The sequence below is a fragment of the Anomaloglossus baeobatrachus genome, chromosome 3 (assembly GCF_048569485.1).
Source record: "Anomaloglossus baeobatrachus isolate aAnoBae1 chromosome 3, aAnoBae1.hap1, whole genome shotgun sequence".
Lineage (NCBI taxonomy): Eukaryota > Metazoa > Chordata > Amphibia > Anura > Aromobatidae > Anomaloglossus > Anomaloglossus baeobatrachus.
In genome coordinates, this window is record NC_134355.1 from 559503269 (window position 1) to 559525428 (window position 22160).

At 43.4% G+C, this 22160-nt stretch overlaps 1 protein-coding gene across 1 annotated transcript in view; it reads right to left on the reverse strand.

Moving 5' to 3' along the window:
- The window catches only part of FARP2 (FERM, ARH/RhoGEF and pleckstrin domain protein 2), a 196411-nt gene that overhangs the window by 60773 nt on the left and 113478 nt on the right, over positions 1-22160 (reverse strand). The window contains exons 12-13 of the mRNA XM_075340858.1: positions 14320-14377; positions 12605-12809 (exon numbers count right to left, since the gene is read on the reverse strand). Of these exons, the coding sequence (XP_075196973.1) occupies positions 12605-12809; positions 14320-14377 (263 nt within the window). The remainder of the gene's footprint in view (positions 1-12604; positions 12810-14319; positions 14378-22160) is intronic.

The window sequence follows — 22160 nt, forward strand, 5'->3', positions numbered from 1 at the left end:
GCAACGTGATGGCATGGGCATGCATGGCTTTCAATGGCACTGGGTCACTTGTGTTTATTGATGACATAACAGCAGACAAGAGTAGCCGGATGAATTCTGAAGTGTACAGGGATATACTTTCAGCCCAGATTCAGCCAAATGCCGCAAAGTTGATCGGACGGCGCTTCATAGTACAGATGGACAATGACCCCAAGCATAAAGCCAAAGCTACCCAGGAGTTCATGAGTGCAAAAAATTGGAACATTCTGCAATGGCCAAGTCAATCACCAGATCTTAACCCAATTGAGCATGCATTTCACTTGCTCAAATCCAGACTTAAGACGGAAAGACCCACAAACAAGCAAGACCTGAAGGCTGCGGCTGTAAAGGCCTGGCAAAGCATTAAGAAGGAGGAAACCCAGCGTTTGGCGATGTCCATGGGTTCCAGACTTAAGGCAGCGATTGCCTCCAAAGGATTCGCAACAAAATATTGAAAATAAAAATATTTTGTTTGGGTTTGGTTTATTTGTCCAATTACTTTTGACATCCTAAAATGTGGAGTGTTTGTAAAGAAATGTGTACAATTCCTACAATTTCTATCAGATATTTTTGTTCAAACCTTCAAATTAAACGTTACAATCTGCACTTGATTTCTGTTGTAGAGGTTTCATTTCAAATCCAATGTGGTGGCATGCAGAGCCCAACTCGCGAAAATTGTGTCACTGTCCAAATATTTCTGGACCTAACTGTATTTGAGGTTAGTCATGTGGTATTATCGTCATCTATTCTTATAGGTTTAAAAAAGGTCCATGTATTGTATACACAACAAATAAATGGATAAAAAAACAAACGGGAAATTTAGATGTGTAAATTGGACGTAAGGTAGTGAGAAGGTCTAAAGTGGACATCGCCTTAAAGTAACCATTTATAGCTCAATTTTTAGTACCCATTATGGAACACGCAAGATTATCTCCACAAGGCACCATAAATAAATATCTAATAGTGCTCGGTACTCGTGGGTTCACATATTCTTTGCCACTCTGCAAAACAGGATTCAGGCTACGTGCCAAAGGGGTCATTAATTATAATAATGCAGACAGTCACAGTGTTCTCCGGTCAGGCATTATTTTTAATGGTATACGCCTAGTTGAGGCGGGCATAATAGTAGAGTACTTCTTGCTGCCCGCCTCCACTGAAGACAGATTGGTAAACAGATTTGAGCAATTTTTGAGAGAGTTCAGAAAAAAGAAAAAAAAGTCTAAAAATTGGGGAAAATACCTTTTTCCTCTAAGATATACTGCATACTTTCTCATCTCTGCTTGCACTGCAGATTTATAAGAAAGTGAATAAACAGTAAACGTGTAGTTACTTTTAAAGTCTTGGGCTCTAGGGACACTTCTGCAGCAGAACTGACTGATTTTACTATTGGACTAAAGCAGCAATACAAACAACTATATTAACGTTATATGTAATTTTATAGACTACAGCTGTCAATCAAATGTGGTGCAAAAGTCTCTGCATTAAGACTTGGCCCTCATACTCATTTGGGGTAAGTGATCACGGTGAGTTTTTGTTGCAGAAATTTTGTGCAATAAAATCTGCACCTTTTGGCACAAAAACGCATCAAAAACCGCATGCGTTTTTTTAATGGATTCAATGGCTGGAAGGACTACAAAACGCAGGGAAAAAAAAGAAAAAAACCCGCACCAACAATTGACATGCTGCTTCTTATTTCTGCACCCAAAACTGCAAGGAAAAAAAATAAGCAACGTGAGCACAGAATTCACATTGACTTTGCTGGCATAAGGGTGGACATGCAGATTTGGGCCAAAAACAGCACAAAAAACGCAGCGTGTGCACAAGGCCTAATGAAGGTTTTTTTAATTTTAATATACAGGGTGCTGCAAAAGTAGGTGGACAGTATGTGTAATAGGGTTATGAAGGCGGAGATTTATCAAACATGGGGTAAAGTGAAACTGACTCAGTTGTCCTTAGCAACCAATCAGATTCCACTTTTAATTCTTCACAGACACTTTGGAAAATGAAAGGTGGAATCTGATTGGTTGCTAAGGGCAACTGAGTCAGTTTCCCTTTACACCATGATTGATAAATCTCCGCCTTCATAACCCTATTACACATACTGTCCACCTACTTTTGGACCACCCTATATAATTACTTAATGATACTTTGCTCCCCATCTGCACAGCTTCCTGGGTCCCTGCTGATCCTCCCTTTTCCAGTAGGGCTTATGCAAGACTGCAGCTGCCAAATCAGTGTATCAGCCATGTGATGAGCCTGGCGGAGCAGCAGGGAAGTGTGTGTGTATGTATAATTAATATATAGAGGGGTGGATCATTTTGCTTGAATCTAGATTTAATTAGGATCGGCCAATCTTCCGATGTGTTGGAAGAGAGAATTGGACATATTGAATCTTTAAAATGATTAAAATCTTTTCCAGTGGTTATACCCTAACTAAATCTAATGAGTATCCTAAAAATAAAAGTCCAAAATACAATACTGAAAAATTCAGATGACAACATGATGACCCCTTCTAATCTCTATCAGGTATAGTACTTTGGAAAACCTCTGCAAGAGAAATGTATAGCAAGAGAAGGATTACATTGGAGGGTACAGCTACAAGCAGCCTAGGGCTTGGGTTACAGGGGTAGGATCTGCCATGATCATCCATCACGGGATCGGTTTCTTTTTAAAAAGTGGTTGCTTTTATAAAATGTCCAGTACAAATGAATATATCTGCACAAATGAATAAATTATAAAAAGGTTAAGCTTCCCTTTAACCAACGTTTATTGAAAATGTGGAAATCTGTTAGGAAAAGGTATGATTCATGAATGGAATTTAAAAAAAAAAAAAAAAAAAAAAAAAAAAAAAAAAAAAAAAAAGATTGTAGTGAAAAGTAAATGGAGTTAAAAATTTAGGAAGTCAAAGTTAAAAGACATACATAAGGTAGACAGAAGAGATCATGCAGAAGAACACTAAAAAGATAAAGCATAAATCAACAAAACCCCGTGGAACTGTAAAGCAGAGTGCCAGAAATAATCCACAGATCAACATGGACAAGAAAGACAGATGCTAAGAAAGATGGCAAGAGTCAAAAGTAGATGAAATCCAATCGGAAAAAAACATGCCATCTCCATCTGTAGAGGTTCCTCGGCCACTGGACGGTGCAGTTTCTACCAATTCACTGCTCCTTGACATTTGCAGCCATGTGACATGAAGAAAACCATGCAGTCAATTTGCCCTCCGGCTTCTGGGCAGGACGCCTTTGTATAATTTGAATCTCTTGTTTACAAAATCAAAACTATACACAGAGATAATGATATAACACAAGTCACATCTTCAGATACGCCGGTAGTAGTTCTCAGATGGGACTTTATATGGCATATCACAAGATCCACTTCACTTCTGGATACAACATGAAAACCAAAACGTGTCCAGTTAAGTACTCATTTATTTGTTGGTGTGCACCAGAAGTCAATTATACTTTGCCTCCACATCCAAAGATCCTGGGCTAAAAGCAGAGCCTGTATAATTGCCAAACATGAGTTAAGTCCATGACGAAAACCTGAAAATAAATGCATCTTTGATTTAAAATCTTCATATATATATTACAGACGATAAGACTTGTAAATGTGATTCCCAAAATCTGACCCTGCGTATCTCAGGGACTATTTAGAGGCACTGCCAGGCCCTGTAAAGGTAAACAGATTATCATTATCTGACCAGCTGCCAGTGCAGCCTAGTCCGTCCACACCCCCAGTAGCCCACTGTCAATAGACAATGTACACAGTGAGCTGTGGTGTGGCTGCTGTTAGCTTGCTGAGCTCATCTACATCTAAAAACCTCTGATTGTATTACTAAGTAAGCTAAGTGAGGCATCATTGGAATCAGGATCTCTATTCCTACATTATGCTGCTCTCAGATGAGGTACAAAAAACCTGGTGACTGAGTCTCTTTAATGCCTAATTATTTTTCTTTTCGGCCATTCTGCATAACCCATCCTAATTCCTATTCATGTCCTGTGCACTGCACCAACCTCTAGATTAATAGTAATGTTTATTGCTGCTGGATTCATACGGAATACAAAAAAATGGCTGGTGTTACATTCAGGAAACAAATGCATACTATTGAAATAATGAAAATAATGGCCTTTTTTTACATTTGTTTGTTACAACTATTATCATATCTCATCCAATTTACATCTAGTTTTGTGATTTATTCCAGTTATGGCTCAATTGCTTTCTTTTAACTTTCATTAACTACATTGGACATCCATTAGTGGTTTCATCATTTATAGGAAATATGGAAGCCACGATATTAAAAGGCATAGGCAGATGATATTATCCTGGAAAACTGTTTTCCTATGTGAATACTCTTAAAGGGAACCTGTCAGGTGTAATATGCAACAGGAACCACGAGCAGTTCTGGGTGTATATTGCTAATCCCTGCCTGACTGTCCCTGTATACACTAGCATAGATAAAGAGATCTTTACAAAAAGTATTTGTAAAGATCTTTTATGATCTGCTAATAAGGCCAGCGACTAGTCCCAAGGGCGTTTCTCCCCTCAGCTAGTCGGCCCACATAGCATGGTAGCACGCCCCTGTGGGTGTACTAACATGCTGATGAATGCACAGTGACGCCGCACATACCTCACTGTTCATGGCAGCCGGCAGAGGATGTATGCGCGCTGGCCATGATCTGGAGTCCTCAGCACTTCCGGTCATGCACACTGTACCTCAGTGAAGCAGGGAAGCTTACACCCGGCATCAGTTTAGTGCGCATGATCGGAAGCCTCGGGTACACCGAATCATGCCCAGTGCACATCCATCCTCCGCCGACCGCCATGAACAGTGAGGTATGTGCAGCGTCGCTGTGCATTCATTAGCATGTTTTTACGTCCACATGGGGCTATGTGGGCCAACTAGCTAAGGGATATAACGCCCAGGGGACTAGTCCCCGCGCTCATTAACATAAAATAAAAGATCTTTAGAAATACACTTTCTAAAGATCTCTTTATCTATGCTAGTGTACACAGGGACGGTCAGGCAGGGATTAGTAATATGCACCCAGAACTGCTCGTGGTCCTGGGTGCATACTGCACCTCACTGGTTCCCTTTAATCTTATGCAAAGTCCATTTTGCCCCCACCTCCCTTTTTTTTTTTTTTGCTATAAGTCTGTTAGGGCTGCTGGTCCACGTCATTTTTTTTATTATTAGGGTCACGGTCTTATTATATATGACATATAGGTCCTCCTGCACTTGTTGCTGCAGCCTTTCTCACAATACACAATGCTCCTATCCAGAAAATGGTTGATTTTGGAGGAGCACGTGTCTGTTCTGTCCATCACCCTCCTATAAATGATTATGTGCAGTGTTTTTCATTTGCAAGAGTCTGATGTACAGGTCTAGTCACATTTTACTCCATCAGACATTTTGTGGACAGGAGAATGTGTAATACTTCTATATTAGCAAGTACCACAAAGTCCTGTCCCAAACACATTTATTTAAACAAAATTGGCCAACCCCTTTTAGCCGGCCACATATAATAGCTTTGGCCAATCACTTATTCAGGCAATATATCTTCGGACCACGCCATACACATACATACATACATACATACATACATACTCCGTTAAGGCAAGAATATATACTTTTAATGATCACAGGGGAAGAAAAATTTAGTCTTAACCTTTTTTTTTCCATGTTTTTAGGTTTAAAAGTCTGTGATGAGTGATCAGTTATTATGATAGCAACTTCCAAATTCATTATAAGAAAAAAAAAAAAAGCTGGCTTCCTGCAGCCTCCACTAGAGGGAGCATTCTGCATCTTGATCATTAATAAGCTGCAAACATTGCTCTCACTTTGTATTTTTTTTATTTCCATGTGAACAAAGTTTTTCTAAAAAAAAAAAAATATCAATGTTTAAACACAGCATATATAGACACACAATATATGGACAAAATTCCACTAAGTCACCTCTAAAAAGGAAACTGTCACCAGGTTTTTGCTACCCCATCTGAGAGCAATATGATGTTGATCCTAATTTCAGCGATGTGTCACTTACTGGACTATATGCTGTGGATTCACTAAAATCACTGTTTTATCTGCTGCAGTTCTACCAGTTCTCTGAATGCTGAGCTCTGTATAACTCTACCCCATCACTGACTGGCAGCTATTGTGTAGACTGTGTATAGGAAGAAAAATGCCAATCAGTGCTGGTGATGGGTTATAAATATGAATTATTAATATATTAATATTTAGTGAAGGATTACATATTATACGGTAGCAGGTTTACTAGTCCTCTAGTGAAAAAAAAGTATTGTTATATCAGCAGGAAATTATCAAAGCTACAGCAAGCAGCCCAGTAAGAAATACTGTTATGGTCTGGGACTAGATTGGAGCATGTGTATTGCAACTACTAGGCACTGGCGTAGTCAGGGAAGCCAGACGTCTGTGCACAGGAGCAGCAGTATCGTATGGAGGATAAGCAGGTAGCATAGTCGGGGAAGAACCAGAGGTCGGTGTACAGGAGCAGCAATATTGTATTGAGGATAAGCAGGTAGAGTAGTGGGGGATAGCCAGAGGTCGGTGCACAGGAGCAGTAGTATCGTATGGAGGATAAGCAGGTAGTGTAGTCAGGGGACAGACAGAGGTGGATGGACAGGAGCAACAGTATCATATGGAGGATGAGCAGATAGCATAGTCAAGGGATAGCCAGAGGTCGGTGTACAGGAACAACAGTATCCTATGAGAGTGGAACAGGCTACCGCGGGAGGTGGTGAGCTCTCCATCAATGGAAATCTTCAAGCGGAAGCTGGATAAACATATAGCTGGGATATATTAGGAAAATCCGCACACGCAGGGGGTTGGACCCAATGGTCCTTGAGGTCCCTTCCAACTCTACCATTCTATGATTCTATGTATGGAGGATAAGCAGGTAGCGTATTCAAAGGATAGCCAGAGGTCGGTGCACAAGAGCAGCAGTATCGTATGGAGGATAAGCAGGTAGCATAACCAGGGATAGCGAAAGGTCGGTGCATAGAAGCAGCAGTATTCTCTAGGGGATAAGCAGGTAGTGTAGTCAGGGGATAACTAGAAGTCAGTGCACAGGAGCAACAGTATTGTATGGAGAATAAGCAGGTAGCATAGTCAGGGGATAGCTAGAGGTCAGTGCACAGGAGCAGCAGTATCGTATGGAGTATAAGCAGGTAGCATAGTCGGGGAAGAACCAGAGGTCGGTGTACAGGAGCAGCAATATTCTATGGATGATAAGCAGGTAGTGTAGTCAGGGGACAGACAGAGGTCGGTGGACAGGAGCAACAGTATCATATGGAGGATAAGGAGATCATGTAGTCAGGGAATAGCCAGAGGTCAGTGTACAGAAGCAGCAGTATCGCATAGAGGATAAGCAGGTGGTGTAGTCAGAGGATAGCTAGAGGTCGGCGCACAGGAGCAGCAGTATTGTATGGAGGATAAGCAGGTAACGTAGTCAGGGGATAGCCAAAGGTCGGTGCACAGGAGCAACAGTATCGTATGGAGGATAAGCAGGTAGCATAGTAAGGGGATAGCTAGAGGTTAGTGTACAGGAGCAGAAATATTGTATGGGATAAGCAGATTGTGTAGTCAGGGGATAGCTAGAGGTCAGTGTACAGGAGCAGCAGTATCGTATGGAGGATAAGCAAGTGGTGTAGTTAGAGGATAGCCAGAGGTCTGTGCACAGGAGCAGCAGGTAGAGGAAGAGTTTGACTAAAGGCTGGGAGCGCAAGAAAACTTGCAAGGCAGGAAGTGCAAGGCCAGATTTAAATAAGGTGTTCAATCAGGAGATCACAGCCAGGGGGGAGCAAATCAGGAACAACACAGGTACTAGTATTTGGGTTAGCAAGGAACTGTCCCGAGAGATGAACAGCTCAAGGGCAAGCGATCCTGCCTGGTGAATCACTCTCTGTCTCTAGGTTAGCTGAGTTAATAGCTAATGCTATAAAGCTCACAGAATTTGAGTTTGGTACTGTAGTAGGATGTAAAGATTAAATCAGACGGAAAAATATCTTCCCTCCTACATACTCAATCAGCTGTGAGCGAAAAAATTCAGGTTTAAAAAGTGGAGTCAAAATATATTAGATGTAAAGAAAAGAAGAAAAAAAAAAAAGGAACAAACCTAAACAAAGAAGAGTTTATTTATAAGTCACTATATTTCTGAGACATGCCATGTTTAATTTTTTATCAACCATGATGTTATACAGGGAATAGCCGCAGGAGGGTAGTTGGATGGTTAAGGGGTCTTTTAACCAAAATAATGATTATTCAACCATATTGTTATTTTGTATACAAAAATTTGACATTTTGAAATATCTGCACCTGTTCTATTAGATAATTCTAAAAGTTTAAGAAAAATGATTCTGAAAAAAAAAGTAAAATAAAATACCCACTCGACACAAGCCAGTTTATACAAACAGCATTTAAAGGGAATCTGTCAGCAGGTTTTGGCTATTAAGTATGGTTTAAACAACAAAAAGCAACTATGCCTCTTATCTAAGTGTGAACTATTTGTTTACTTAAACTAATGTCTTTATTACCCTGTGATTAACATTGCTGGGTCTAGCTGGCTCCAGACAGTCTGCCACGCCCCCTGCTGTGATTGACACCTCATAGTTAGGGTACCTTCACACTTAGCGATGCAGCAGCGATCCGACCAGCGATCTGACCTGGTCAGGATCGCTGCTGCATCGCTACATGGTCGCTGGTGAGCTGTCAAACAGGCAGATCTCACCAGCGACCAGTGAACAGCCCCCAGCCAGCAGCGACGTGCAAGCGACGCTGCGCTTGCACGGAGCTGCCGTCTGGAAGCTGCGGAGACTGGTAACTAAGGTAAACATCGGGTATGGTTACCCGATGTTTACATTAGTTACCAGCGCACAGCTGTGTGTGCAGGGAGCAGGGAGCCGCGCACACTGAGCGCTGGCTCCTTGCTCTCCTACCATAGCTACAGTACACATCGGGTTAATTAACCCGATGTGTAATGCAGCTACATGTGCAGAGAGCAGGGAGCCGCGCACACTGCTTAGCGCTGGCTCCTTGCTCTCCTAGCTGCTGTACACATCGGGTTAATTAACCCGATGTGTACAGCAGCTACATGTGCAGAGAGCCGGAGCCGGCAGCACAGGCAGCGTGAGAGCTGCAGATGCTGGTAACTAAGGTAAATATCGGGTAACCACCTTGGTTACCCGATGTTTATCTTGGATACAGCTTACCTCAGCTGTCAGACGCCGGCTCCTGCTCCCTGCTCGCTTCATTTGTCGCTCTCTTGCTGTCACACACAGCGATCTGTGTGTCACAGCAGGAGAGCGGCTTTGAAGAAAACGAACCAGGGCTGTGTGTAACGAGCAGCGATCTCGCAGCAGGGGCCAGATCGCTGCTCAGTGTCACACACAGCGAGATCGCTAATGAGGTCACTGCTGCGTCACAAAAACCGTGACTCAGCAGCGATCTCGGCAGCGAGCTCGCTGTGTGTGAAGCACCCCTTAATGCATCTATCAATCTCTATTACAAGCCTGGTGGGGGCAGGGCAGCTCCCTGGGCTCAGCTATATGTTTAAAACTAAATTCTTTGATTATATGAGAAAAGGCTAAACCAGTAATCTACGTGATATACCATTAGATTCAGAATCTCCTTACCTACATTAGGTTGCTATGATGAGGTAGCAAAAACCTGCTGACAGATTCCCTTTAACACATATGTACTTGCTGCTAATTAAGATGCTATATTATTTTTTTCCTTATCACATTTAAAAGGAGCTATTGGTGGAGTGTTGTAATTGAATTGACCAAAATATAACTGAACAAATGCTCCAATTAAATCAAGTTAGGTATAAATTGTACTAGAGATTTCAGCAGTATAAGGGCTCTTTCACAGGTCCGTTCAATACAGATGATATTGGATCGCAATGCACAGACCAGCTGCAGCTTTCCCGACCAGAGCGTGAAAGCTGTATATATTTCTATGAAGCCGTCGCGCTCCGGTTGGGAGACGTGCAGCCAATCGGTCCATTGTGCATATTGCACGGACGTTGAAAGAGCCCTATGACTGTGCCCACACTGGTTTGGATATTCTAGTGAATGCTGTTGCTTTCTAAACAGCAATTATAAATAGTAATCGTAATTATATCAACACTACAAATCACATAAAAGTGTAAAAAGGAGAGCTCCAGCACTCCTAGTTTTATTGCAGCAACAATTAGTATTAAACAGGTTAACAAAATCAGATCAAAAACAGAACAGTTGCACATGTTGTAAAACGCCCCTTTCCTGCGGGTATATTGGCAACTTTTATCACTTAAAGTACAGACACTAGAACAAAAAAGGCACACAACAATTATCAAGGCACAATTGGAAAATAACAGAGGGCTGGTAAATCCCACAAACAACCGTCATACCGGATTACGAGAGCGTTAGAAATCCCATAATAGCAGTGGAAATGTTATAGAAGACGAGTCTAAAGATGACTTGCATCACACCGAGATGGCTCTAGAGAAGCTACATTTGTTTGGTAGGGCTCATTTGGTTACATAAACGGGTAGACGAGCACCGAGGTGAAATTCAGATTCCATTGATACCATTAAATACATGATTAGTGTTATCACTACCTTTCAAGCGCACACCGTGGTCATGAAACATGACTAAGATCTGGTGCGTGTTGTAATAGGACATTATAACCATAAAGGAATAAAGTTGATAATGACTAGAAAGTTTCCAGGTTTGGAGGCACTCCTCACTTGGTTGCGGTTAGCTTCACCAAACCATTATATTCCCAAAAATTTCCAAAGCAAATATTAAAAAAAATTATCGAACCATTATATTCCAAAAATTAAAAAAATAATATCCATAAAATTTTCCTTAGAAGAGAACGAACAGGGTACCATATGGCTTTCTCGGTGGTGAATCAATAACCCACCACCGTCTTCAGGGTCAATAAATAATTACATTTTCCTTTCTTCACACACCATGTTATACCACCGAAAAAAAGGAGCATCTACATACCAACGATGGGCATGTTTATAGCAAAAAAATTGAAGTGGGTTAGCAATTAGGAAAAATATTGTTGTTGCTCCGAAATAGCTATTTTAGGCAAAAAAGTGATCTCGAAGAAAATATTAGCAGGCTATAAGTGTAGACCAGGAGTTAAAGACCCATTACATAAAGGACCTCAGCATTATTAGATATAAAGCCGGTGCATATTGACTCACCGATAAGCCTAGTGTTAGCGAGTACTGATTAATGTGCCCTATATACACACAATTAGTGGCGGTGCTAAATAATACAAGTGGAAAGTGTTATTTACAAGGAAGTTGTGAGAAAAATGCCATGCTGCCACTTTGTATCCTAATCCTTAATGTGTTAAATAGTAAATCAATGTGTGAATAACGTGATAATTTGACAAAATCAAACCCAAAAGAAGTCTATGAAAAAAAGAAAAGTTAAGGTGAATCATGAAGTGACTAGAGGTATAGAATAACCAAGGAGATAATCTTGGCCATTCATCATTTTACTGAAGCCTTTATGGTCTCTGATCTTCCCTAACTATCAATTAAGATTGGATTTGATCAATTTCCACAGTGATCATATATGAGGTTAATATGTCCAGATTGACACTACGGACAGATGTGCTAGTTCAGGGATACAATCCTTGCTGTGTCCATCTATTACTGCCTGGAAATTAACAAGATGGAAAGCACAATCCAACAAGCTGCTGAAAATAATATTCTCCAGTAAAACCTATGGAACATGTACCGCTAGGACTTAAACCACCAGATGATGTGGTCATTCTGAATGTCATATGATCCTCCTCATTATCAGACATCAGGGACATCCTTCTTATCCTGCAGCCCAAGTTGATTAAAATTGGTATATTGTGTCAATGGATTGCTGAAGAATAAGTTCATATCAATTGGAGTCTCGTCTTCAGAGTCCCAAGAGTCATCGTCTGAGCTGCTAGAGTCCTCGGTGGTTGTCGGAGGGTAGCTAAGCTGTTCCAGCTGGTCCAGAATATCTCCAAACTGAAAAGCTGAACTTGATTCTGAGCGCACTGAGCAAGCTGGAAAATTTATCATTGAGCTGGCAGTGGAATGATTAGCGGATCGAGAGAATGAGGGAATACCATTTAGGTTTGTAAGGGAACTGCTTTCAGAGCGATGGTGAAGTAGGGAGCTGCTTTCAGAGCGGTGATGAATTAGGGATCCATTTTCTGATGGGCTCAGAAGACTCTGCATGAAACTTGCCTGAGCTTTCATTTCCAGTAACTCACTAGCGTCAGTTGGCCTTGTATTGCCATTAAAATCTCGCTCATCCACATCATCTAGGTAATACTCTTCTGGTGGGGGATCACCATGATCAGGTGGATCTACCGTCCCACCATAGATGAACAAATCTGCTCCTCCACTAAAGGAGATGTCTGCTGGATCATCATCTATAAACTCTTCAGTCAAAAAAAGGGAATCGGAAACCCCCTTTCCCCACAACCTGACATCGTCAACCTGATGGACATTTTCAGAACCCAGAATTTCTCCTGGGTCCTTCTTATTCTGCAAGGAGGGGTTTGGGTTGGGGTATAGACCTTGTAATGGTGAGTGAACTGAAGATCCTGCATTCTCCGGAGCTCCTCTGCCAAGTTCCTCCTGCCGTGGAGAAACGGAGATGTTCTCATTTCTGGCTGTGCTTTTGGGCAGGGGTGAGGGGGGAGGATTAAAAAAAGACTGAGGGGACAGGATAAGGGAGGAAGGTGAAATAGGAGTCTTCACACTCTCAGTGAAAGGGATGATCTGCAAGAAAATAAAAGGTAGAAATGTTGGTATCAAACTACAGCAAAGTCAACTCATCTACTATTCAATTCTATCATATAAATTTTCTACTCTGTGCCCAAATATATGGTAGCGTAAGAATTAGAGATGAGTGGATCAGGTAACATTTGAATTTGCCTGTGTTGTGCTTTTTCCAGGGAAAATCAATTTGTGGAGAAGTTATTCAAATTTAATGACCCTTTATTATGCTCAGCATTACAATAATGCAAAAAGCAAAAAAAAATCCTTATACTCACCACCACCTGTCTGGTTCTCATTGCATCTTTGAATCAGTGTGGGCAGCACATAAATCTCTGGGGCCTCAGTCGGGTTTGCTAGACCCAGGATGGTTTTGCGCATGCAACCCGTAAAAGGTCATGGTGCACGCTGTGACGCCATGGGCCTCGACCTCTGTGGGTGCATGCGCAGAACCCTCTGGGCCTAGGTGGACCTAGCAAACCCAAGGATTTCAGTGCAGCTCAAGCCATTCTGAAGATGCAATGAAGACTTGATGGGTGGATGTGAGCAGCGTAAGCACCAGTGACGTGAGTATAAGGTCTTTTTTAAACATTTTGATGGCCATTAATGGTCTATAAGAACGATGGCCAGTGTTTGCCATTTTGCTGGATCCACAAGGGAAATAACAAAAAAAAAAACAAAAAACAAAACACATTTTGGCGAATGCAGATTTTATATAATTTGAGTAGCATGCGATTTGACTTTAATTTATTCACTCATCTCTAGCTAAAAATAAAAGTTGTAAACTGGTAGTGAATTAGCAAGTAATGTAAGAAACCTTAACGTGATTGTCAAAATTTAGGACAAACGTCTATGTGAGTTCAGACTTTTGAATATTCACAGCATGCTGATTGCTTGCTTTCAGAATTCGCCAATGCCAGCGCTGAGTGAGGGCAGTCACGACACTGCAAGTATGGGATTTACATACATGTGGCCAAGTGGTGGCCTTGCTTCATTTACTTGTACTGTGCTAGGCCACACATGTTTAGTCGGAATGTGGCCACTAGCATGCAAATCACATACTTGCATTCACAAGACCACCCGGCTTTGACCAGCACAAGGGAATCCTGACAGTGAGCCATGTACACGCTGCGAGAAATCAGAAGTCTGTAGTCATAAGGAGTGACCACGGACTTTCATCCCAAGCCTAGACAACCCCTTTAAGTAAAACGGGTGTGGAGAAGGTATGGCAGCAGTAGTGTGGTGTAGAACAGACTTTACAAGTATGTAGTACATTTCAGTGTGTCTTGTAAATACATTGGGGAGGGAACTACAGAGTTACAGCATACATTAAGCAGCAAGATAAGCATAAAGATATAGGAAAAATTAGAGCATAACATTTAAAAAAAGAAATAAAAAGAATGTTAAAAGAAAGTAAAGGAGTCTAAGACAACACAGAAACAGCACATAGGAAAGTCACAAGCAAGAGGAACAGCAAAGCAAGAGGCACCCAGTGCTGTATATCTAGACGCACCTGCTTTGGAGAGTCAGGGACCACAGTGCAAGGGGACACTCTGGGTTTGCTGTGTCTCCTGCAGGACAGAGAGCAACGCAGTCAGGAGAAACCCACTGACACCAAAGCCCAATTGTTAATACACAAGCAGGTACTACATATACAAGCAATGATGAGAGAGATCCCAGCTTATCAGAGATACGGGTTACACCACACGCACAATACTCCCGCATCTGCTTAGTTATTGTGCTCAGATTCTGTATTAGTTCGTTCCTATATTTGCTGTACAATGTGTCTGATGGGTACAATATCTGCTTCAACACTGGTTTTTTATCTATATTCTGTGCTGTGTTTGCATTACCTAAGAAGTGTATCTGTAGATGGAAACAGCATTTCTCCACAAACGTGAGTTATTAAAGGGGTTCTCCCACAAACTAAAATCAATAGAGTTTGGAATAAAAAGACATTCTAAAATCGGATGTGTTAAAAAAATGTTCTTGTGCTGAGATACTCTTATATATGTGCCTCTGCTGTGTACTGTGTAATGGCCGTGTCTGACCGTACAGGGACATGGTATGATCATACCACATCTCCTGGTATGAGAAAGGACAGCAAGGGATCACAGACGATTCTTTCTCTGAGGTAAAACATTGTTTTTAAATAGGCAGGGAAAGGTTTTACCTCAGAGAAAGAATCAGCTGCGATCCCTTGCTGTCCTTTCTCATACCAGGAGATGTGGTATGATCAAACCATGTTCCTGTACGATCAGACATGGCCATTACACAGTACAAAGCAGGGGCACATACATAAGATTATCTAAGCACAGGAACATTTTTTTTTAACACATCCAATTGTTGAAATTATTATTATTCCAAGATCTATTGATTATAATGTGCTTTGTGGGAGAACCCCTTTCAAGAGAATAATAACACTGGGGAACGCAATTTTTTAGGAGTTAGGTTAGACAACTGTTCTTAATTTTTGGATGCTGAATCCAGAAATGATCTCAGTTTTTCTCCATCACGTCAAGTTTTTGAACTATAGGATTTTTGTCTTCTCAAAAATATGTAAACTACTGTACCTAAAAAGTGTTGGTTTTTTTTTAAATAGTACAAATATGAACAAAAAATGAAATATATAAGAAATAGGCATGACAAATATGTTTTTTAGTTGTGACTACTCTTACAAGTTGCCACGTAGCTCTATATGAGTCGAATTGTCCTCAGATAACAAGTCTTATTACAGAAATCAATGCAATTGTGCTTCTATGGCAGGTAAGTTGAGGAGGAAAAACTTGACGTGATAGAAAAAAACTGACTACATTTTTGGAATCAGCATGCCAATTTTAGTATAAATCAGCTCAAAAACCTAACTCAACAAAATTTTTTTTTCAAATTGTTCCCCAGTGTAATTCACAACTATGGAGACGTAATTGTGCTTTTTCAAAACTCTCCCGAAAATCAGAATAAAAGAGAAAAAAGGCACCTAAAAATACAATAAACCAGCTAAACTATTTTAAGAAATTATTTTTATTAGCCAGTAAAAAAAATCTGATCAGTCATTCAGAGAATGGCAGCTTGCCAACATAAATATGTAAAGATTTGGACAAAGTACACACTAGTCAGTATGTAGCTCAAGAGGTTTTGATATTCACCAACATTGGAATATACAAACACTTATCACATCTGTATAAGGGCCTGCCTACTTTAAAGCACATCTTACAACCACATCCCACCCCGCGGGTGAGTCACAGAAGTGAGAGCCACAGCTATCATTTGTAACATTATTATGGAAAACGTCATACATCTTATACCTCAGGATTCTGTTATAAATAAATGCCCATATTTGTATGAAAAAAACCTGCCACCTTAGTCTAAATGCTTAAAAGGGGTGGTTCACCCATATTTTTTATATCGATATTATATTGAGGAACAATGTTTCTCTCAAACACCTTATGCTGGTAATAGTGCCTGCGAGAGGCACTATTGCAGACCGCTGTTCCTCATGCCTGACCCCCGGGCTCCGTGACCTCGGGGAACCGGTGACGTCACGTCAAGTTCTGGACACGTGACATCACCGCGGCCGCAGTCTCCCTGAGTCACTGGGCTGTGGGTGGTATTTCACTGCTGTCACAGCTCAGCGTGTCTCCTGATTGCAGCGCTCTGCTGTGAGGGAGGAGGGAACAGATGGGCTGTGACGAGCGGTGAAACACTGCCCACACCCCATCACTCACGGACATTGCGGCCGGCTGCGGTGTCAGGAACTTGACGTGACGTCACCGTATCCCCGAGGTCACGGAGCCCGTGAATAGGAGCGGGGGAACACCAGTCTGCAATAGCGCCTCTCACAGACATTATTACCAACATAAAGTATTTGAAAGAAACTTTGTTTCTCAATATATCGATCTAGAAAATAAAAAAATATGGGTGAACCACCATTTTAAAGCACCACTACAGTGTTTTGTTTTTACACGACTAGAGTGGTGCTTTTAATCTAAGGTCCCTGTCCCCTGTCTTTTCAGTGCCATCTTGAGCCCGCAACTGCCTGGAAGTTTGAAATTAAGTCACAAGCTCTCAATGCTCTATGAGAGCCAGAACAAGGCTCTCACAGACTTGTATTGGAGAATGCCTTCCAGTGCACTCCATGAAGCACTGAAGCTGCCGGCAGGTCACAAAGTGCCGGAGACCAAGCAGCAGTAGAAAAATGTGAAGACAGCGGCAAGTAAGCATAAAAATAGGGGCAGAGGCCTTAGATCTAAAGCACCACTCCAGCAGTAAAATGGAAAAAAAAAATGATTTCAGAACTCTGTGCACATTATTTAGGTTCATCAAGATTACGCATTAATTAATATAGCTTTATTAGATTGGTGGCCAATGCGCTAAATCTCCAGCATAGATATAGATTTAAATGAAGCAAACAATACAATTCTGGCTACAAACAACTACCACTAGATAAATCATTTCGTGTGGCATATTTAAAGGGGTATTCCTTGGTCCCAGCGTGTAACATCTATCCATTAGATAGGTAATGAATGCAACATAAGTGGGAACTAACCGTTGAAACCCCCATGATAATCAGAATGGGGTAAGAAAGATTTAGAAAAGCAAAAACAAAAAAATTGAACATAGCGGCAAAGCTGCAGCCCTAATGAAAGTCTACAGCACAGTATGATAAATGCTTTTGGGCAGAATAAGCCTTTATGCAGCAAGTTCCTGACAGTGGTTGATTCAGGCAGCCAGAATGTTATTATTTTATCATTTAACTATCCACAACTCAAATAATAGAAGCAGATCTGTAGTACCTGGCAGCGGCCACTAAACAGTGTGCGGGAGTGCTGCGCTCTGTACACAGTTTTTATCAGGCAGCTGTTGGAGCTGGGAACAGCTGATCGGTGGATGTGGTGGGTTTAGACCCAAAACGATCTGATACTGCTGACCTATTCTATTGATAGGTCATAAATTTCAATACAAATGGAAAATCCAGTTCAGTTGTTAGTAAATCCCTTTTCTTTATTAACACAGGTCTACGCGTTTCAGGGACATATCTGTCCCCTTCCTCAGGACAATGTACAGAGAATACTATAGCAAAAGACTGGCCGTGTGCTCCTATATATGTCTAAAAAGAAGCCACGTATTCACTGAATACGTCATGAACTCGTGACTCATAGGTGCACGAGGTGATGGATAAAGTTGTGAACATTGACAATGGGGAATGGAAAAAAAGAGAAAAAAGAAAAAAAAAAAAGAGAAAAAAAAGGAAAAAAGAGAAAAGAGAAGAAAAGGACGGAACAAAAAGGGGAAGAGAAAAGGAGGAAAAAAGGAAGAAAAAGGAGAGAAGAAGGAAAACAGGAAGAAAAAAAAAAAAAGGGGGGGTGAAGGGAGAAAGAAATAAAGGGGAGAAAAGGAGAAGGAAAATGGGAACAAGAGAACAACGCTATGAAAAAAATATTTATTTTGGAAGAAATAAAAAAATGATAAAAATGATAAAATGTGAACATGACAAAAAAAATCAGGGGAAATAGTTATTAGAAAAACCATTAAGGTGAGGATTGTTGGAAAAATATGAATGTAAAATGTGAAGAATATATATAGGACATCCAAATGAAATGGGGAAGTGGAAAAGAAGGGAATTTTGTTTACTTACCGTAAATTCCTTTTCTTCTAGCTCCTATTGGGAGACCCAGACAATTGGGTGTATAGCTTCTGCCTCCGGAGGCCACACAAAGTATTACACTGAAAAGTGTAACCCCTCCCCTCTGCCTATACACCCTCCCGTGCATCACGGGCTCCTCAGTTTTGGTGCAAAAGCAGGAAGGAGGAAACTTATAAATTGGTCTAAGGTAAATTCAATCCGAAGGATGTTCGGAGAACTGAAAACCATGAACCATAAGAACAATTCAACATGAACAACATGTGTACACAAAAGAACAACCAGCCCGAAGGGAACAGGGGCGGGTGCTGGGTCTCCCAATAGGAGCTAGAAGAAAAGGAATTTACGGTAAGTAAACAAAATTCCCTTCTTCTTTGTCGCTCCATTGGGAGACCCAGACAATTGGGACGTCCAAAAGCAGTCCCTGGGTGGGTAAAAGAATACCTCAATAAAAGAGAGCCGAAAAACGACCCCTTCCTACAGGTGGGCAACCGCCGCCTGAAGAACTCGCCTACCTAGACTGGCATCTGCCGAAGCATAGGTATGCACTTGATAGTGTTTTGTGAAGGTGTGCAGACTAGACCAGGTAGCTGCCTGACACACCTGCTGAGCCGTAGCCCGGTGTCGCAATGCCCAGGACGCACCCACGGCTCTGGTAGAATGGGCTTTCAGGTCCGAAGGAAGAGGAAGCTCCGAAGAACGGTAGGCTTCAAGAATCGGTTCCTTGATCCACCGAGCCAAGGTTGACTTGGAAGCCTGCGAACCCTTACGCTGGCCAGCGACCAGGACAAAGAGCGCATCTGAACGGCGCAGGGGCGCCGTGCGAGACACGTAGAGCCGGAGTGCTCTCACTAGATCTAATGAATGCAAATCCTTTTCACACTGGTGAACTGGATGAGGGCAAAATGACGGTAAGGAGATATCCTGATTGAGATGAAAAGGAGATACCACCTTAGGGAGAAACTCCGGGACAGGACGCAGAACCACCTTATCCTGGTGAAAAACCAGGAAAGGGGATTTGCATGACAGCGCTGCAAGCTCCGACACTCTTCGGAGTGAGGTAATAGAGATAAACCCGACGACGCTAGGAGCCAGGACTCAATGGCCACACAGTCAGGTTGAGGGCCGCAGAATTCAGATGGAAAAACGGCCCTTGTGACAGCAGGTCTGTGCGGTCTGGAAGCGCCCACGGCTGACCCACCGTGAGATGCCACAGATCCGGGTACCACGACCGCCTCGGCCAATCTGGAGCGGCGAGAATGGCGCGACGACAGTCGGATCTGATCTTGCGTAACACTCTGGGCAACATCGCCAGAGGAGGAAACACATAAGGGAGTCGAAACTGCGACCAATCCTGAACTAACGCGTCCGCCGCCAGAGCTCTGTGATCTTGAGACCGTGCCATGAAGGCCGGGACCTTGTTGTTGTGCCGTGACGCCATGAGATCGACGTCCGGCGTTCCCCAGCGGCGACAGATTTCTCGAAACACGTCTGGGTGAAGAGACCATTCCCCCGCATCCATGCCCTGACGACTGAGAAAATCTGCTTCCCAGTTTTCTACGCCCGGGATGTGAACTGCGGAGATGGTGGAGGCTGTGGCTTCCGCCCACAGCAGAATCCGTCGGACTTCCTGGAAGGCTTGATGGCTGCGCGTGCCGCCCTGGTGGTTGATGTACGCGACCGCCGTGGCGTTGTCCGACTGTATGCGGATCTGCCTGCCCTCCAGCCACCGATGGAACGCCTTTAGGGCTAGATACACTGCCCTTATCTCCAGAACATTGATCTGAAGGGAAGACTCTATCGGAGTCCAGGTTCCCTGAGCCCTGTGGTGGAGAAAAACCGCTCCCCACCCTGACAGGCTCGCGTCCGTCGTGACCACAGCCCAGGTTGGGGGTAGGAAGGATTTTCCCTGCGACAGAGAGTTGGGAAGGAGCCACCACTGAAGTGACGTCTTGGTTGCAAGGGAAAGAGAGACGTTCCTGTCGAGGGACGTCGACCTCCTGTCCCATTTGCGGAGAATGTCCCATTCGAGTGGGCGCAGATGGAACTGCGCGAAGGGCACTGCCTCCATTGCTGCCACCATCTTCCCCAAGAAGTGCATGAGGCGCCTCAAGGGGTGTGACTGACCCCGAAGAAGAGATTGCACCCCTGTCTGCAGCGAAAGCTGTTTGTCCAGCGGTAGCTTGACTACCGCTGAGTGAGTATGAAACTCCATCCCGAGGTAAGTCAGTGATTGGGTCGGTGTCAACTTGGACTTTGGGAAGTTGATGAGCCACCCGAACTGCTGGAGAGTCGCCAGAGCGACGGTCAGGCTGTGTTGACACGCCACCCGGGAGGGTGCCCTGACTAGGAGATCGTCTAAGTAAGGGATCACCGAGTGTCCCTGAGAGTGTAGGACCGCCACAACGGATGCCATGACCTTGGTGAAGACCCGTGGGGCTGTCGCCAGGCCGAAAGGCAGTGCCACGAACTGAAGGTGTTCGTCCCCGATGGCGAAACGCAGGAAGCGTTGATGTTCGGGTGCGATCGGCACATGGAGATAAGCATCCTTGATGTCGATTGATGCTAGGAAGTCTCCTTGTGACATCGAAGCGATGACCGAGCGGAGAGATTCCATCCGAAACCTTCTGGTGCTCACATGCCTGTTGAGCAGTTTGAGGTCCAGAACGGGACGGAATGATCCGTCCTTCTTTGGCACCACGAACAAGTTGGAGTAGAAGCCGTGACCATGTTCCTGAGGGGGAACGGGAATCACCACTCCTTCTGTCTTCAGAACGCCCACAGCCTGAAAAAGTGCGCCGGCCCGAGATGGGGGCGGAGATGTTCTGAAGAAACGAGTCGGAGGACGAGAGCTGAACTCTATCCTGTAACCGTGAGACAGAATGTCTCTCACCCATCGGTCTTGGACATGTGGCCACCAGGCGTCGCAAAAGCGGGAGAGCCTGCCACCGACCGAGGATGCGGTTCGGGGAGGCCGAAAGTCATGAGGAGGCCGAAAGTCATGAGGAGGCCGCCTTGGAGGCAGTGCCTCCGGCGGTTTTTTGGGGGCGTGACTTGGACCGCCACGCATAGGAGTTCCTCTGGCCCTTCTCCGGCCTGTTGGACGAGGAGGATTGGGACTTGGCTGAGGGCCGAAAGGACCGAAACCTCGGTTGTATTTTCCGTTGCTGAGGTCTCTTCGGTTTGGACTGGGGTAAGGACGAGTCCTTTCCCTTGGATTCCTTAATAATTTCATCCAATCGTTCGCCAAACAATCGGTCGCCAGAAAACGGCAAACCGGTTAAGAACTTCTTGGAAGCAGAGTCTGCCTTCCATTCGCGTAGCCACATGGCCCTGCGGACTGCCACCGAATTAGCGGATGCTACCGCTGTACGGCTAGCAGAGTCCAGGACGGCGTTCATGGCGTAGGACGAAAAAGCCGACGCCTGAGAAGTCAAAGACGCAACTTGCGGAGCAGAGGTACGTGTGACCGCATTAATCTCAGACAGACAAGCTGAGTTAGCTTGGAGTGCCCACACGGCTGCAAAGGCCGGGGCAAAAGACGCGCCTGTGGCTTCATAGATGGATTTCACCAGGAGCTCTATCTGCCTGTCAGTGGCATCCTTGAGCGATGAGCCATCTGCAACTGATACTACAGATCTAGCCGCCAATCTAGAGACTGGAGGATCCACCTTGGGACATTGAGCCCAACCCTTAACTACGTCAGAGGGGAA